We start from the raw sequence: 17551 nt of genomic DNA on the forward strand, positions 1-17551 counted from the left end.
AGGAACTCTGTTTCTACTATTGGAGGTTGTTGTTATAGTCGATTGGCCTGATTGGATTTAATGAATTGTGCTTTTTCTCCTTTAATTTCCATTCTTTTTCAAAGCTAGTAAAAAATCTCGTATGTTGAATCTAACCTAACCTGAAGACAAGAAAGTCCCTTCGCAATCTAGTGCTAAGTACATAGCTAAGGAACATCAACCACAACAACCCTCTCAACAAGCCTATCTGTCCAAAACTGAACCTCCCATTTCCAGCGATCTTTCTCTTGCCATATGTCGATTAGCCAGTAGTGCCATGAGGCGCGGTTGAAGTGGTTGTAGTATGTTGTTGATATGCGGTAGGGATCGTGTTTGTTGTTATTATTATCATTATTGTAATTACTATCTATGGGTATTGTTGGTTCGGGATTTGGTGGTGGTCGTGGTGGCCGTGGAGGAGGAGCAGCTTGTTTCCACGGGAATTGGAAAATGGAAGATCTTGTTGTTGTTGTCATGGTCGTGGTCGGTCGATTGGTAGGATTGCCGTCTCTTTGGCGATAAGGATGATTATTATGCATATCGTTATTGTTAGCGTTGTTATTGTTATTAGCAAGAACAGACTGTCGCAATCTCCATTCTCGCTCTGCCTTTTCCCCGGCTTTGCGCGCAATCGCCTCGTCGTCTTCGGCGAAATAGAGCTCACACTTGTTGCACTCCGTACAGCGAGTACCGGGAATAACGCGAAAATGCTCACAGAAATGCCTGTAGCCACTTTCCCCTGCGTCTGGATCTGCGGCATCGTCTTCGCCAACGCCGCCACGGCGATGGTTCAATGCCTTGCGGCAGATATAGCACATCGAGTACCCGCATATGCAGGTTAGTTTGTTGCAACCGGATGATTTGACGAAGGATAGGTTGCAGCGCGGACAGGTCCGTTTCACGGCTGCGGTGCGCGCGGCTTCGACGGTTGTTCGTAACGATTGTTGCAGGGGCTCTTCGCATGTGTGCGGATCCCGCCAGGGTTTGTGACAGGTCATACAGGTGATTTGTCGACAGGATGGGTTCTTGCATGTAAACCGTTGGCTGCGTGAGCGGAGACAGAGATTCTGTAAGGAATTGTGGAATAGCGTAGTCGCTGTTTGCGGGTAGAGTAGAAGTAATATTAAAAATGGTAGCAAAAGTAAGGGTATCAAATCAAGAAGTAAGATGGTCGTGACAATCGTAGATATGAGCGTTTTATCTCGTCGGAACTTCCAGCGAAGACCTCCGCCACTTGAGGTTGAAGAAGAAGGATGGAAAACTGGGTCGATCTCTGCATAAGAACAAAATGGACAGCGAATGAGCTTGAGATTTGCTTTCAGCATTAAGGCTTCTGAGGCCAAACGATCCTCGAACTTGCGGTAGGTCTCCGAACCGGCCTTCTCAGAGAGAATAGCTCTCTTGACAAGCATCGGGTCTAGATATCCTTCACACACACCGTGGCTCACGGGCGCTACACATTTGAGCGTTGATCGTTCCGATTCTACCGACTTGTCCCATGCTTGCCCAAAGACGGCTTCGTGGAGCGTTCTCTGTATGCAACTGAAACATATCATATGGCTCTCGGACGAACAGGCCGAGACTTGCTCGAATGTAACATCGTCTAAACAACACTCACACTCGTACAGCGCGTTGCTAGCCGTGGCCTCTTGCTCGTTGAGTTCCGTCGCAAGACAATAATCTTGGCATTCTTGCGTTTCTTTTTGCTCACGCAGAAATGGGCCAATCAGAGTCTGATGTATCTCTTGATCCAGTTCATCAGATCCGGTCTGCTGCTTGAGTCGTGGAACGAGTGGTGGCGGGCCATTGTCGCCATCTCTACCACATGCAGACCGTTCCCAGATGACCAAGGGATTGTCGTCTCTGTTGCTGTCCTTTTTGCGCTTGAACGGATTCAAATTAATGAATGTAGCACGCCAACCTTTTCTAGATAGCTCTTTGAGTGTTGGTCGCGCGCGGGTATATGAGTAATTGACCTCAGCCAGAACTCCTTTAATGGTGCTCCGACTAAGCCCGCTGAATTCTTTGCACAAAACAGTTGTCACGGTATTCCTGTATATCTCGCTCCGAAAAAGCTCTTCGGGAGCCACGGCACCTGCACCGTCAACTGGATTTGCGACAACTTCCACACCCACCACTTTCTTATCATCAACCGGTACATTCCAGCGCCCTTGAACCCACTGCTCTTTATGCCTCAGCAACTGCTCGACGCAAACATGCAGTCTACTCTGACCATCAAAACGAGTCAGAAGCTCACGAAACACCTCGATGCGCACATCCGGGAAAAGATCGGCGAGCACGACCAGCGAGCGATTGAGATCCTCGAGATCGCGACGAAGTCGTTCTTCCGTCGAGAGAGAGGCTGCTTGCGCTTCGGCTTCGAGGGCTCGGGCTCGCGATGTGCTGCCAAAGGGGTTGTTGCGGAGGGCTTCGTTGATGGTGGCGGAGATGGGAGTTGAAGTAGTAGCACTATGATTATTATCTGTCGCTAGGCTATCGCCAGACCTTCCTTTTTCTTCTCCTTCTGCTCCGCCACCTCTGATACTCTGCGATCCTTTCTCGTTGATCCGTAGGGGCGAAGTGAATCTCGATACGGAGGGCGACATTATTCACAATAATGCGGGCGGATGACGATCTTCGTGTGCATGGCTCGATATTGGTTGTTTGCCTGCGTATGGAGGACTTTGTATTCTGTAGAATGAGGGAAACTGCTCAAATCCTGGAGGTGGAGTGAGACAGTCGTGAATGTTCTTGGGGAATGCGGAGCCCCTCTGAATTATGCAGCTTGCAGACCATAAAATGCGACGGGCCAATCACAGCCGCGGGCTACTGGTCGGTGGGGAATCTCTACGTAATCAAGATAACCTCAGCAGTAAGAAGTAGATATACAATCAGTATTCTGTATTATCAGTCTAGAAATTAACAAGCACTCTAAATAATACAGCCGCCAGAACTCCGTGTATAAAACAGGTGACAAAACAAGTCATGCCTTAAACAACAAGGCAGAATATTTCATAAAACCCAAAGCAGGAGAGTCATCACAAACGAGTTAACCACTTGGTTGGTAATATATCAAGAAATTAATGTCAATGAACCGAAAATATAGGGCCATTTCAAACGCCGGGAGTGGAGTAGGGTTCGGTGTATATGTATCGCAAATCAAGCAAAAAACCCGTCATTTATGACGGAACATCGCATCCAAATAGATCACAAAGCGTAGAATATACAGTATCACGAAATCGTCGTCAAAGATAATGGATGATAGTGGGCGATCCACTCGGGACAAAACAATCATAGATGACGGTTTCGGTCATCTTCGAGTTGAAGTTTCTCCATCAGAGCCGCTCTCATCCTCACATTGACAACTCCGCCAACTCCATAGGCCGGGACAATCTTGCCCATGCGCGCAAACGAGCTGACAATGTAGTCTCTCCGAATACGAAGAAGTCGCTCCCGCCAACCCAGTCCTCCCGGTGGCTGGCGATTATACAAATCCAGTCCGAGCAGATGCATGGGTGTGCTGACAAACTGCATCAAAGCGGGACACGCAAACTGGGCCATGGCAGCTTTCATGCCGGGCGTCGAAGCGATGAAATCCGGGATTGATGGCGCGATCAAGGGCGGAATATTGAAGGATGCAAATATGGTTACGCTATCTCGCAAACAAAATAGCGTAAATGATGTTTTGGGGATCTTTGGAGGCTGCTTGGTTATTGTTGTGGCAACAGCAGTACCGGCTGCAGCGGTACTAGTCGTAGAGATAGATGTAGGAGCAGCAGAAGGATGGCATTGGGTAGACGGGCTGCTGGACGGCCCGAACAGTTTCGCGAACCGGGCGTCCTTATAAACACAGATAGCCATGTTAACAGTTGTGGTAGTAAGGAATTTCGCTGTCCCCGGTGTCACGGTAGCAAAGGGTTGATTGCGTAGTGTCGACGTGACGGTGTCGATTGCATTGGCGGTCAAGTATGTGCCCGAGTACAAGGTGTAGATGAGGATGAACGGCGTCGATAAAAAGAAGCCGGCGGGTTTGCGTACCATCGAACTGAGACATGTTGTTAATGTGTGACGAATAGATATGCCTTTGGATGCTTTTTCAATGATGGCTCTGTTGTAATAGCTGTCAGTCTTGTACCTTCCTTTGCACCCTTGATAGACTTGACTGCCCATACCGGTCAATAATAGTAATAATTGGACAAATCAGAGCTCCTGCTACAGCAGCACTGGCAGCATCAGCAGCAAACCGGAGTCCCAAGCTGCGCGTATTCCACTGATTTGGATCCGGGCTCGTCTTCTTGTTCACCTGAATTCCAGGTAAGGACGAAACGCCCGCCGACACATCTCGAGACATTGTGGATCGGAGATGAATGTTTTAAGAAGAGAGAAACAGAGAAGGAGCAAGTAGCATTGGATGAAGCAAATCGCGCGACTGCAATTAATAATAAAGATAAGGACAATAAACACGATAGTAATTCATGACGCGATGCAGAAGAAAAGATTCAGGCACGACAAAAGAGTCGACAAAGCAAAGAAAGACAAATCTATTTACCGCCTTGTATAGATGATGCTATCAGCGTCATCCTCATCGTTACCACGCAGAAGGATGGAGCAGAAGATGAGTAACTTTTAGCTGAACTTCGTTATGGCAGGTAAGGAAACGACGGGGAAGAGATAACGCCGAATCGCCCAATCAAGTTGAGTTTCCGCTAGCCCGATAACAGCCTAGTCCCGTCCCGGGACCCGGAGGAACGCGCAAACTCCGGAACCATCCTGGGTTCGGCTTAGTGGGTATCCACCTCGGGCGATATCGCAACAGCAGGAATTATTTTGACAGCAACAGATGTATGACTATGTGCTTTTATCTGCAACAGAAAACTATCCCACAACGCCAACCAGGAGGTGAATAAAGTACATCGCATAAACCCAGTGCGAAAAGAAAGACAAAGTGTTGACCAATAAACTCCAGCTCATAACGTGTGTAATTTTCTCCTCGTAAATTGCTTTTCCTTCTCATACTCAGCATGAAAATGTAATAGTAAATGGTTATACTCTAATTCGCTGTGTTGACTGCCTGGAAGTCGTCTAGTGAGACGTTCACTGCACCGGCTTGCACGAGCTGTAGAAAAGAAATCCAATTAGTTAATTATCAAGACAGTGGAATGATTAAAAGGACTTACAGCTCGTCGCAAATCATCAATCAAATCGTCTGCATCTTCTATACCCACACACAACCGGATGATATCCTCCGGCATGGCTCGCTCCTGACGCGTCTTCGCGTCAATACTGGCATGGCTCATGCGGCAAGGCATGCTAATCAAACTATTAACGCAGCCGAAGCTGACACTGATAGCCCAGAGCTTGGCGCTCTCGACAATCCTCTCACTGAGAGCGACGTCGCCAGTCTCAAAGGACAGAACGGCACCGGAGCCGCGAGCCATAGAGTGATGCAGCTCATACTGCGGATGAGACCGGAGACCAGGATATCGTACTTTAAAGCCATGCGCTTCGAGAAATTCAGCGATGCGCTGTGCGTTGGACTGTTGCTGGTCCATGCGGACTTTTAATGTCTTGACACCGCGCATCAACAGCCATGAATCAAAGGGCGAGAGACCGCAGCCGGAAGCGTTGATCGGGAAGTATAAACGATCGCCCAAGTTGGCGTCATTGACAGCAATAACACCAGCCATTAAATCGTGGTGACCGGACAGATACTTGGTGCCACTCTCGTAAACAATATCAGCGCCCAGATCAAGAGGGTTGAGAAGTAAAGGAGACATCATCGTATTGTCGACTGCAACCAGACAGTTGGGGCTAGCTTCGTGGGCAATGGCGGCGATTTTAGGGATATCAACCACCTTAATCAACGGGTTTGTCGGAGTTTCGAGCAAAACCATGGCTGTTTTCGGATTGACCACCTCCCTGACCTTCTCCGGTTCAGTGGTATCGACATGATGAACGATAATTCCACCGTTCGTTCGGAGGTAGGTTAAAAGTCGGTTTGTGCCGCCGTAGAGATCGTCTCCGGTAACGACTTCGTCGCCGGGGCGCAGGAGCCGCGTGATGACGTCGAGAGCAGCCATTCCCGAAGAAACCACTAGAGCTCGTTTGGCGGACATGATTTTCGCGAGGTGTCTTTCGAGGTGTGTCCGGGTCGGGTTGCCGGAGCGTGTGTAGTCATACTCTCCACCGCCAGAGCCAGATGACTGCTTGAAAGTGGCGCTCTACATGATGTGATGGTCAAAATTAGCACGAGAACATTGAACTCAACATGGTTCCAATCGGCGAGAGAAGAAGTTGCAAGACCAACCTGATAGATAGGCACACTGCTCGCATTGTACTGATCGCCTCCCTCAGTATATACCAATTCGGTGGCAAGGGCATATCGGCGCCCGGCATTGGGACTCGACGGCGCTGGGGACGGAGGTAGATTGTGACCATCCAAGTCGATATGAGGGAACGCTTTCTTCAACGCTGAAGGGTCATTCTGACCGGCGCCAGAGGAGGACATCGTTAACAATGCTGTGTGTGATGTAGAATATGTGTAGGAGGGGCACAAAGCACAAAGAACAAAGATCAAACTTGCGAGTTAACCGGAGCCGAGAGTGTCTGTCCAATTATTTATGTGAGGGAAGGGGAAAAAAAAAGTAGGAGAAACAGGAGAAATCAAAACACAACAAATTCCGAAGAAGTATTGACTCATGCAGTTCTAGTACGCAGCTAGTTGGCGATGTTATATTTCGGATTGCGGAGAGGGCAGGCGCCAATGGGGCAGAGCGCCTTTGATTGGCCAGGCCGACATCGGTGAGCAACAGCAATAGCACGCCATCGCCGCCTGTCTTGTTTGGGCTAGCGCTCAGTCGATCGGAGTAGGAGCTGATGCGCCGCTCTGATTGGCTGCTGATTAGTAATACTCGACTCTATTCGACAGGACCCAATAATATCACATGCGACACAGTCTGTGTTCGTTCATATATATAGATGAATATATGTATATATACATGCACGCAGATCAATAGAGTTATCTTAAACGCAGAACAACATTCCAGCCTGTCATTCTCTTGCAAGTGTCCTCTCTTAAGTACCCATAGGGTCTGCGATCAAATCACCAAAGCTCCCGTTAATCCCAAAGAATTGGAACCTAAGAAAAGCGTATGGTTAGGAAACATAAATAAACGAAAGTAGAATACAAACATACCAATCTTCGACGTTCAAAGTCGTTGGCGCTGATGGCCCATTTCCACGCGAACTATTGCTCCAACTATCATCCTGACTAGCAGCGTCCCGAGCATTCCCAGCCAAAGCCGCATCTAACCCGTGCCAATTCTGCATTCCGTCCATTCCAAAGATTTGCTGTGCCACCGCTGGTGCGCCCTGCATGCTGCCCATATCGGTATGGACAAGATGTGGGCTACTTTGCGAGCCTTGTGCATTTCGAGCCGGCATTTGTTGTTGTTGCTGCTGTTGTTGGTTCATCAGTAGTGTTTCCTGGCCGCCACCCATTGTAGCTGCCGTTGACTGCATCTGCGGGTCTATTAGATTCGTTTGTGAAGGGAAGAAGTTGGTTCCGTCGGGAAAGAGCTGGTCGGGTTGGAAGTTCTCCCACAGGGTTGGCGAAAGGTTGGGTGAAGTACGTGTGACGAGGAAGAGATCTGGAGGTGTAGCTGGGAGCGAGAAAGCATTGAACGGAGTATTTGCCCGTGATGTTCCGGTATTATGGGCGGCGTCCTGGCCTTTGGATACATTCGGAGATATATGCGGGAGTGAGCCTATGGCGATCTGTGGCGTTGGATTCGCTTCTCGTGATGGTGTTGCCGCCGGAGTCTGTGGACGCGATCGCTCATAGGAGACTGGAGGCGTGGGATTACCGTTGGGTAGTCCAAGATCCATATCATCGAATTTTCGCTTGGGAGGATCGGCTTTTCTGAGTGGAGCGCCATTATTCTGATCATGATCAGAAGGCCGATTTTTCTGATGCCGTTTACCCGGCGCCTTTTGCAGACGTTCCTCCAAGAGCTTGTTACCCAAGATAGATTCAAACAAGGTGTGCACCATTTTTGCAACCAACCACACTTTCGACACATCTTTAAGTGCCTGCATACAGATAGACATTCGTTCTTGACATGCTGCCACTACAGATGGTACGGATGAGCGCATCTGGTAGACGTGCATAATCAACGCGGAAAACAGACTGTATACAATGAAAGCGGGTGTAAAGCGAACCTCATTATGAGACTGCAACTTTTCTACAATGGAGGTGATCATACCAGCAGCCTGGAAAGCAATGGTTCGTGACGGGTATGCGATTTCTTCGGTGCGGTAGCTATTCGCGCTTGCTGAAGCTGGTGGCATATGCGCTCGATGCAAGAGACAAAGTGTTGTGCTGTACGAATGCATTAGCCGGGTCTCAGACAGTACCTATACCCGAGACTTTTTTGATTAGGAGACTCACTAGTAGTTTGAATGGAGAAGCGCAGCCCAGAAATGATGATCCTTCCTCTCCCAATACACTGCTCTGGGACAGTTTTGAAGCCAGTCAGCCAAGGCCATGTCAGAATGTGTTAGGTCAATGGCATTCGTCCGCCGGGACTTTGACGCGACTGAATATTGCTGGGATAGCACGAGTCCCATGATCTCGCACAGCTTCACGTATTGAAGGAAGAATTGCACGTGGACGGGATCCAAAGGATACTCGGCAGGAACATCGCCCTCATCCTCTATAAAATCATCTTCCGTCAGCATCTCAACATCGGAGTCGTCGATGTTAATGTTGATTGGTCGTCCAAGAGCGACGGCGACAGAGCGATCTCTCGTAAATAGAGTCCACCATATTCGCTTCCAAAGCCGCTTATCGGTTCTGCTGAGCTGTGAATTTTCAACGCTGAATTTGTTCAGGTGTTACTATGTACTTCTAAATTCCAGGAATAAATCACTACTAACCTGCGATGCATGCCAGAGCCCTGAGCTACAAGGATCGCGACTCGACTCCAATAGAAGACGTTCTTTGTGACATCTGAAATTCTCAAGTAGTTTAGCAGAGAGCCTATTGCGTAGAAGATGAGGGGGCCGGAAGAGAGAGAAAGCTGACCTTCGGGTCCTTCCCAATACCAGCCCATTAATACCAAAGCTTGGACTAAAGTGACGCGGTCCTCTTCATAATTAGCGTCGTAAAGTGCCTTTGCACGTTTGTAGAACGTCGTGGATGCAGGGACCGTGGAGCCAGTTTGATCCATCAGTTGCGGGTTGGTACAGACCCTGGAGCCAGCCAACAGAATAGCCTGCAGCAAGAGCAGCGATGGCGGATTCTTGGGATCCCGATACTGGCGCATGAAGCGATTACGATTGACAATGGGCACAACCGGAGCTACCCATTTAAAATAGGCGTCCACAAGTTCGTCACAGAGTTGCCGCGGAGGAAGCAAGAATGCCCCTCGCCGATGAAGAATCTCGATCTCCAAATTATCAAGGTCTGCCATACGTCCGTGACTGCCATGGAGAGTCTCCGGAAGCGGATAATGAACTACGTCGGTATAGCCACGGTCGTGAACAAGTAGTGACAGATTCGATGATTCGCCCATATAGGCAACTCGGCCGGGCTCCTTGATGGGAGCTCTTGTAAACTTTGGCTTCATGATTTCAGCATTATACGGACCAATATTGTTCGAATGCGAATTCTCTCGGGCATTCGCCAGGGCATTGGCTGGCATCCCATCGATGGATATGGGAACATTTGGAGCATACACAGGGTTCTCCCGTGGTTGCGGCGTCCTTGTATCATCGTCATCGTCTTTGGTCCGACCGACACTGTTAGAGTCACTAGAGGAGTCGCTAGTTAGCCATACATAGCCGACAACCAGATACCTAGGTATCATTAATGAAAGCTTCAGTGCCATACCCGTAATTATCCTTGTTTCTCGGCTGTTGGTTCTTTTTCCGTTTTGGGGTTGGGATGCGGCATTCAATAGAGAAAGCCACACAGTTGGTGCAGGGGACTCCTAAGCTGGCGGCATCACATCGGACCTATGAAATGAATATCCAGCGGTCAGTCTCTCTCGTTTCCCCCCCTTGTTTTTGCTTGTGACAGCCCGATTAAACCCGGCCCGAACTGACTCTGGCCGAAGGATGAGACAAGCTTCAAGGGGACGAAGTAACGTACCTTTCGAGCGTGGCAAGTCTATGAACACGTTGCGAAGAAAAAAAAAGTATGTGTTAGCGAATTATTCCCATACCATATAACTCTTTTCCCTTCCCTTCCTGTGTATTGTTCGGTGCATTGTTATATGACAATAGCAACAACGGCCAAGCAACGAGAATAGTGGGGTGGCTGATTTGCCGAGGCACAAACGCACCTCGCGATGCGCGCGACGTGCTGAAAGACGAGAGAAACGTACCTCGCATGCGCGGGATGCGCGTTGTCTGCATAAGAAATAATGAAACCGATTAGCTAACTAATCTTCGCATTGACGACAAGGTCAAGAACCAAAATAAGTAGTAGTCTACTCTCTTCCCCCAAAGGCAGACCAGACCGTAAGCAAAGAAAAAAAAGCAAAGGGGGCATTTTCACATGTCGGCGTGTACACATTGTCACATAAATTTAAGCACCACTGCAAGTCTACAATGGTATTATCCATGAATGACAAGCAAGCCACGGCACGGCACGTACCTTCTGAAACTTGCGATGCCTGCATTGGGCACTGCGGACGAGAACGACGGCGAAGACTGGTTGTTTTCAGGCTTCTGGCCAGGACCAGGACTGGGATGCTGCTGCTGGGTTGTTTGGCCTGCAACTTGATTGTCTGCGACCATGATTTATATTTTATTGCGATGCGCGCACGCTTTCCATAGAGCTTGGGACAGTAGAAGTATTTTAATGAACAAGTTTGAATGGCGCGCCACCGGACTTTCCAGGGGTATAAGTTAGAGCGTGGGTTAGACGTAGACCGGCGGAGATAGAAGAAACTCGAGAAGAAATGGGAAAGTAAATATAATAATAACGCGACGACAAAGGAGTTCCTCAAGGTCCCAGTTTCTTCTGTTCTGCCTGATGGTGCAGAAAACAAGCCAGTAAGCAATGCCTGAGAGAGAGTCGAGCGGATAATCGCGGGACCAGTGAGCAAGTGCGGCCCCAGGCTGAGCGTGTGGGGAAACAGACAAGAATGGTAAAATAACGTCAACTCAATCCTGAAGATGTCCGGGGATGAGGGAGAGACGAAGCACGAGTGAGAGAGGAGAAATTAAATGTTAGTGCTCGTTGACTTCAGCTAAGCACGAGGTAGGTACGGGGTAGCTAGTCCTGTCCGAGCGATCACGCAGGCCAGATCCGGGGTACACCCGTCGTCGAAGCGACTATAAAAAATAAAAAATAAGAATATAATAACCCTGTAGCGGAGAGGTTCCGGGCTTTATTCGTGTTTCATCATTCTCTTTCTTTCTTTCTTTTTTCCCCCTTCAGCTGGCTTCATCGCAGAACGAAACCTGCAGGCATTGCTCACGTGCGCTCTCCCCTGGTCCCGATCGACAACGTGCGCACCGCCACAGCCATTCAGCAACGAGCATACATTACCAGTTAATCTAGAGAGCTTTATATAGGTATCTGGGACGCAAAGTATTTGATATCAAATGTGAAGTCATTATATACACGCTAAAATGGGCCAAGGCGATGGGCAAGACCGGTATTTCTAACGAATAGCTTTTCCCCTTTCCTCTTTGCCGCTGGCTATTGGCCGCGCTTTTCTGTTGATCCATTGCTTATGCCGTCTTCTGACATCTGACTGATGGTAGCTGCCACAGAAGAAGGGGAAGAGCTGCCCAGATCCACGCCGCTGACAAACATCTCGCTCACAAACTCCAACCCAGCCACGAAGAAACAGAGCAAGTTAGCGATGACAAAGTGGCTGATAGTCGTGCCAATCTCAAGCCACGATCCATCATCGCGTACCATGTAGAAGAAGTTTAGAGTCGAGATATCGGAGATGGTCATGACTGTCATAAAGAGAGCGCTGGGAGCAGCCTCCAGTCGTTTGTTGAGGATACCGAGATTGGCGCTAATCACGGCAAATGGAATCATCCATTTGAGGATGAGAAGTGCGCCTTGGCTGAAGGGATTGAAGACGGGGATTAGCCGGTTGACGCTTTCGAGGGAAAACGATGAGACCGATGCGATGTTTCCCGTGCTGAAGAAGCCTGATTGAACCAGGAAGAAGAAGAAGAGTGCCACGCGTGTATCGGATATAGTAAGGGCGCGATACTCGAATGTGTCGCCATCGACCGTCGTTTTAGCGATGGTCGAGTGCTTGTCCGGGTCGACAGAGGTCGTTGGTTGCTTCTGGTACACGTAAAGAGCATGCTCTAGCCGGACCCAAGTGGCCAGAGTCATGCAGAAGACAAAATAGAACAGCCCCTCGTACGAAATAGTGAGGATCACAAATGTCGGGGCAAAGGTCACAAAGATCATCATTAATCGGTGTAGGTAATAGCTGTTCGGATACATCCGATGAGCGAAGGGGAGAAGCAACGAGGAGACTTTTTTAACTGTTAGTTTATCGTCCACTAATCCATTCACACATGAAAATAAGGGCATTATCTTACCGAGAACAAGCCAACCAACAACCTGATTGCCCAGTGGTAGACCTTCCTTGGCCTGCAGGGACATCGCGCTAGAGCGAGTCACGATGATGGCTAGAAGTATCATGCCCACCTATCAAATTTGTTAGCTATCACCATGCGAAACTCAAAAGCATAAATATATCAACTGCCAATGAACGTAGAAAGAATTACCTGCACTCCCATGATTATACGAGACCCAGAGGCACTGATTGGATGCCCAGAGCCTTTGGTGATTGTTTCTTCAAACGCCAAGTAGAACAGACCAGCCAGAAACATGAGCATGCCTCCGATGGTACTAAAAATATCAATTGTGTGAGAAGTTTTGTTTCAAAAAGCTCAAGACATCCAAAGTATACCTACATTGTTGTGGTGTTTTCGACCATGACAACAGGCAGAAGGGTGAAAGTGCTCATGAGAGCACAACCAATAGCCCAAGCGCTGATGAGAGAAAGATGGCGTGATATGAATCCTGTGCCATAGAAAAGTGGCCAAAAGGCTGCGAGGATGAAACACACAGTAAATATCTCTCGGTGGAAATAAGATTGCACCTGCGTGAAATCAATTATTTAGTATGTCGTTATATATGTGCAAATACTTGTAACTTGCAGTATTGATTCACTTACTAGGGCTTCTAGCACCCCGAGGAATAATATACTCTGAAATGCAAGCACAATATAGCCACCAAAGGACTGCACATGCTTCAATAAAATACGTCGACCGGCTATCAAAGCTTTTCTTCGGGAGAATACTTCCTCCCAGAAGTAAATTGGAAATGCTCCATAGACATAATATCTCCATGAAGAGCGTTGATATATGAAAATGGAGTAGAGCCCCACGAGGGCCGACACGAAGACGGACGTACCGAACCAGGTGCGGTGCGCGTCTGATGATGCATGCAGAACGTGCAAATCAATGACAGTAGTGATCGCATAGGCAATCCATCCCAAATATCCCGCGGTGACAATTGTCCGCAGGAAAATCCAATCATATGTCTGGAGATACCGGAGACCTTCAACTGCGGAAGTGAACACATGTGAAGACACCTCGATGGATTCAGCATATCTGCCCTCAGAAATCAGTGTTTCAATTTCCAAAGTACGCGCCGCCAGTTCATCTTGGCTCAGTGGCGCATATGGTTGGAAATTCAATTGGTTTTGACTCTTTTGGTTTTCCTTAACATGATACATCTCCAGGACTTCCCGCGTGTTTGCCCAGAACGCCAATGCTTTCTCTCGAGGTGATGCAGCGATGTACTCTAGAGGCAGTCGGCCAACGGAATTCACTGGGAAGTCCAATCCAACTAGATAAGCCATAAGAGCCGCAACATCGGCTTGATTCACATCGTGCCTCCGAACATGGTCAAATCCCCAATCAGACGAGAAACCATCTTCATGACCGCTTGGCTGGCCATCTACTGTGAGCTTCGGGGTTGCAACGCCAGAGCCCCAAACCACGAGAGGCGTGCGTGTATTGTCAGGATTACCATCACCATGACTACCCCAATCACTCATGCCATGATCAGCTGTGAAGACATAAGCGGTCTTCCCATCGTTGTAAAAATCATCGATCAATTCAGTGATTTCCTGGACACCTTTGTCGACAACCTTGATATTGTGCAAGTACTCTTTGGAATATGGTCGAAATCCGTGGCCAGTGGTATCCAACCCAAGTAGATGAAGGAAAAAGACGACCTTGTCTTCTCTCAATTTCGCATTCAGCTCCGGGTTCGTCTTAGCTTCGGCAAACAAAGCCTTGACTTTATCAAACACCCATATATCGAGGTGAGTCGCATCGGAACTGAAATCCTCGGCCTCCTCGGCGTAGGTATCCGCATCGATGCGCCCGGGAACCGCTCCTTCTTTGAACATGGGCAGGATGTCCGGACTGCCCCAACTCCATGTATGTCGACTGCGGTTAAAGACGCTATCGAAATTCACCGGATTCAGTTTCCACCCAGTCGTCACTGCCGAGACATCCTCGTACAAGCCGGCAATCAAAGCGACATGGCCGGGGCGAGATTCCGTGGGAACACGAGTATGCGAGACGCCAAAAGTGCCATGGTTAAGCACACGAGAACGCACAAATGGCGCCAGGCGAATGGGCGTATCGTCTTCCGGATCGACATCGCTGGGAGGGGAGGGATCTGGGAAGGCCTGGAAAGCTTTATCGGCACGAAGGCCGTCTCCAACAAACAGGACAAGCCGTTTGGCCGGCGCTTCTGCTCCGATTTCCCGTTCAACGCCATATGATCGCATGCCACTGACAATTGGGCTCACAAAGTATATGTCGAAAATCGAATACAGGTACATCAGATGAAAGGCCAATGCTAGAGCCAAAAACCCCCAACGGCCGACGCGCGCCATGACGCGGAGGTTGACCTCAAGTCAAGTCTTGCGGAGAAAGGAAAAGATAAAGAAATTGGAAATGAAAATTGCTATCGCAGCAGCGGGAGTATCATGTCCCTCGTTGAGGTAATGCTGGATTAACCCACGAACCGCGTGCTGAAAACAATTGTCATGTATGCATGATCCCCTATTAAGCTGATGGTCTTGAAATAATAGTCAACTATGCCCAAAGGTACATCCCGCAGGAGCTATTTCCTCGCAGGCTGATTGGCTGGTCTGTCGACCGCCTTTCGGTTTATGGCAAGGTCCCTGGCGGATCTGCGGCAGTACTTACTGGCCAATCAGATCGCTCCGTCAAATCACGATCTACAAAGATAAAAATAACATCATGAAACGGAACCTCATCATTGTTATGTACACAAGCTTCACTGTATATATAACTATAAAACAACCGTAGACCAATGCTCCACGCCCAACAGCAACGTGCACACGCCTCTTATTAACCAAGTCAAAAGACGCCTAACCAAACCAAAAGCCACTGATTAGAAGCTGGAAGAGATATTTAAAAGGTATTATATGCAGACATAAGATGGATTATCTACTCGTCAGGATCGATGCGGCGCTTTGTTAGGGAATCCATCACCCTTGTATAAAACTTGGACGCATTCTGCCGTGAAAACGTAATGTCCACAGTAAGATACTCTGGTAAAATCTCGAGCAAATCCGCATCGCGACTGGAGTCGAGGTGCGGCATGTAATGGAACTCGGCACTGTCGAAGTTGGCGACAGCCAAATTGCCTTTCCCATCGTGCGCGACAGCAAGTTTGAAATGCAAGGCTAAAGATTTGAAATGATTAGTTAGATCTGCAATATAAAAATTTCGGTATGCGAATGAGGAGCACACTCACTCCCATTTGCGCCAGTCTGGATACAGTCATAGAGATAATCTGCCTCTCTTTTCTTGACATTTCGAATGATCAGGCCCGTCAGATCGCTATACAGGTCTTCCTTTAACTGCGCAAGATGAGCTGCCTGGGCAGCTTCAGCAGCGACACTCGCAACAGCATTGCGGTTGGCAACGGTCTTGACCGCACTTCCGGGAGCTTTGACGTTCAAGGGCTCGGTAGCCACAGAATTGTTTCGTGCAGCAGCCAGCTTCGTTTGCAATGCTTTAATTTCGCTCTGAGCTGTTGACAATTGTGTCGAGAGGTCGCCAACCTGCGATTGGAGGCCCGCCACTTCTTTTTCTCGGTCTCTAAGCTGCTTTTGTAAATTGCGAGATTGCTTGCCGAGTTCTTTTTGAGCGGCAAGCTCTTCTTTCAGAGACTCTATGAGCTTAGTGGACGCTAGAAACCTGTCAGTAACATGTATTATTATTGTCCACATAATGACAACACGTTTCTTACCATTTGTGGCATTTTCACACTGTTTCCTTAGTTTCTCAAAATTCGTATTGGCTTCTACGATACCAATCTCTCGTAGATTACGATACTTTACTTCCAGCGTCTCATACTTTTTCGTCATGTCCCCGAGCTTGCGTCTCAGATCGGAGTCGGACGATGCTTTCTCGGTGTCCGCAAAGGTCACAGTCGGGCGTTTTCGATCAGGCCGTTCCCCGTTGGTCAAGGATTTTAGTGGAGAAACTGCATGGGGTACTCTGTCCCCAAATTCTGCGTCGTCTGCTGTCGCATCATTCCCGACTGAAGTAGGGTTCTGACTATCCTCAGACCGCCGTTGTCTCGCACGCCTTTTTGAAGGCTCTTCTGTAGGTTTTAGCTGCCTCGACCCCGTCGGTGTATACTCGAATTCACCGTCTTCTGTGACTTGTTTTGCATTGCTCCCCGCTTCCCGTCCTCGGCCCCTTCTCCTTTTGATTGGTGACACCACCGCTGCAGCAAGTTCATTGTGTGCACTTTCTCCGTTATCCTGGACTTCCTCTTCCGTGTTTTCCTCAATTGGTTCGGGGTCGGTTGTAGTTGTTCGTGGCCGCCCTCGGCCGCCGGTGGCTCTCCTGGTAGTAGGCGCATTCTGCTTCAATATGCCCGCAGATGAAGGACGCTGTGGCTTAGAAGCTGCGACTGGCTCTTCAATCTTAGCACCTGACGATTTCGGCCTGCCTCTCGACTTTTTTACAGGTCGTTCGTCGTGAGAATCGGGATGCGACGCGACTGCGGCGTCGGCCACCTCGTCGTCGGAGTCGACCAGACCCGATATTCTTGAAATAGCTTTTCGCTTCGGCATTTTTGCATAAAATATTCTAATTCTGATCCAAAAAATAAAGTAGCAATTTGAATATGCTGTTTTCGTCAAGTCCAGAGGCAAAAATATTGTTCAATTAAGTCAAGACGCGCGAACGTGGAGCCGTCCTAATGTTAATCCAAACATGCGACGACGCGCTAGACCAAACACATATGTGATCGGGCCTTACAAGTTAAGTTAGGCTCTCGCCGTCATCAGCCGCGGTAAAGCCACAGTCACCGCCACAGTTCGCTGGCCCGGGATTTCCCCGTTGCGGCCCATCGCCTACGCTTTGTTTCTACCATATCGTGCACTTATATTACACTCAATAACAGTTATCGCTATCA

The 17551-nt window shown here is 48.7% G+C and overlaps 6 protein-coding genes across 6 annotated transcripts; all 6 read right to left on the reverse strand.

Moving 5' to 3' along the window:
* Positions 1–185: 185 nt before the first annotated feature.
* UA08_02750 (hypothetical protein) lies at positions 186–2624 on the reverse strand (the record flags this gene model as incomplete). Its single annotated transcript, XM_020264827.1, has 1 exon — positions 186–2624. One exon carries the CDS (start codon positions 2622–2624, stop codon positions 186–188), a length of 2439 nt encoding a protein of 812 aa, XP_020122178.1.
* Positions 2625–3309: 685 nt separating this feature from the next.
* UA08_02751 (hypothetical protein) lies at positions 3310–4369 on the reverse strand (the record flags this gene model as incomplete). The annotated part of the gene is made up of 2 exons (XM_020264828.1): positions 3310–4180; positions 4263–4369. The coding sequence occupies 2 exons, from the start codon at positions 4367–4369 to the stop codon at positions 3310–3312; spliced, it is 978 nt and encodes a 325-aa protein (XP_020122629.1).
* A 699-nt stretch (positions 4370–5068) lies between these two features.
* On the reverse strand, positions 5069–6526 carry UA08_02752 (Cystathionine beta-lyase; the record flags this gene model as incomplete). The annotated part of the gene is made up of 3 exons (XM_020264829.1): positions 5069–5134; positions 5196–6239; positions 6326–6526. 3 exons carry the CDS (start codon positions 6524–6526, stop codon positions 5069–5071), a joined length of 1311 nt encoding a protein of 436 aa, XP_020122630.1.
* A 566-nt stretch (positions 6527–7092) lies between these two features.
* On the reverse strand, positions 7093–10821 carry UA08_02753 (Cutinase transcription factor 1 alpha; the record flags this gene model as incomplete). Its single annotated transcript, XM_020264830.1, has 8 exons — positions 7093–7156; positions 7214–8398; positions 8468–8896; positions 8956–9843; positions 9911–10035; positions 10172–10189; positions 10365–10431; positions 10679–10821. The coding sequence occupies 8 exons, from the start codon at positions 10819–10821 to the stop codon at positions 7093–7095; spliced, it is 2919 nt and encodes a 972-aa protein (XP_020122627.1).
* Positions 10822–11731: 910 nt separating this feature from the next.
* Positions 11732–14984, reverse strand: UA08_02754 (GPI ethanolamine phosphate transferase 1; the record flags this gene model as incomplete). Its single annotated transcript, XM_020264831.1, has 5 exons — positions 11732–12537; positions 12604–12712; positions 12793–12916; positions 12982–13169; positions 13245–14984. The coding sequence occupies 5 exons, from the start codon at positions 14982–14984 to the stop codon at positions 11732–11734; spliced, it is 2967 nt and encodes a 988-aa protein (XP_020122628.1).
* A 580-nt stretch (positions 14985–15564) lies between these two features.
* On the reverse strand, positions 15565–17207 carry UA08_02755 (hypothetical protein; the record flags this gene model as incomplete). The annotated part of the gene is made up of 3 exons (XM_020264832.1): positions 15565–15803; positions 15875–16312; positions 16373–17207. 3 exons carry the CDS (start codon positions 17205–17207, stop codon positions 15565–15567), a joined length of 1512 nt encoding a protein of 503 aa, XP_020122633.1.
* Between the last annotated feature and the right edge of the window lie 344 nt (positions 17208–17551).

This window comes from Talaromyces atroroseus, assembly GCF_001907595.1.
Source record: "Talaromyces atroroseus strain IBT 11181 chromosome Unknown scaffold_2, whole genome shotgun sequence".
Classification (NCBI taxonomy): domain Eukaryota; kingdom Fungi; phylum Ascomycota; class Eurotiomycetes; order Eurotiales; family Trichocomaceae; genus Talaromyces; species Talaromyces atroroseus.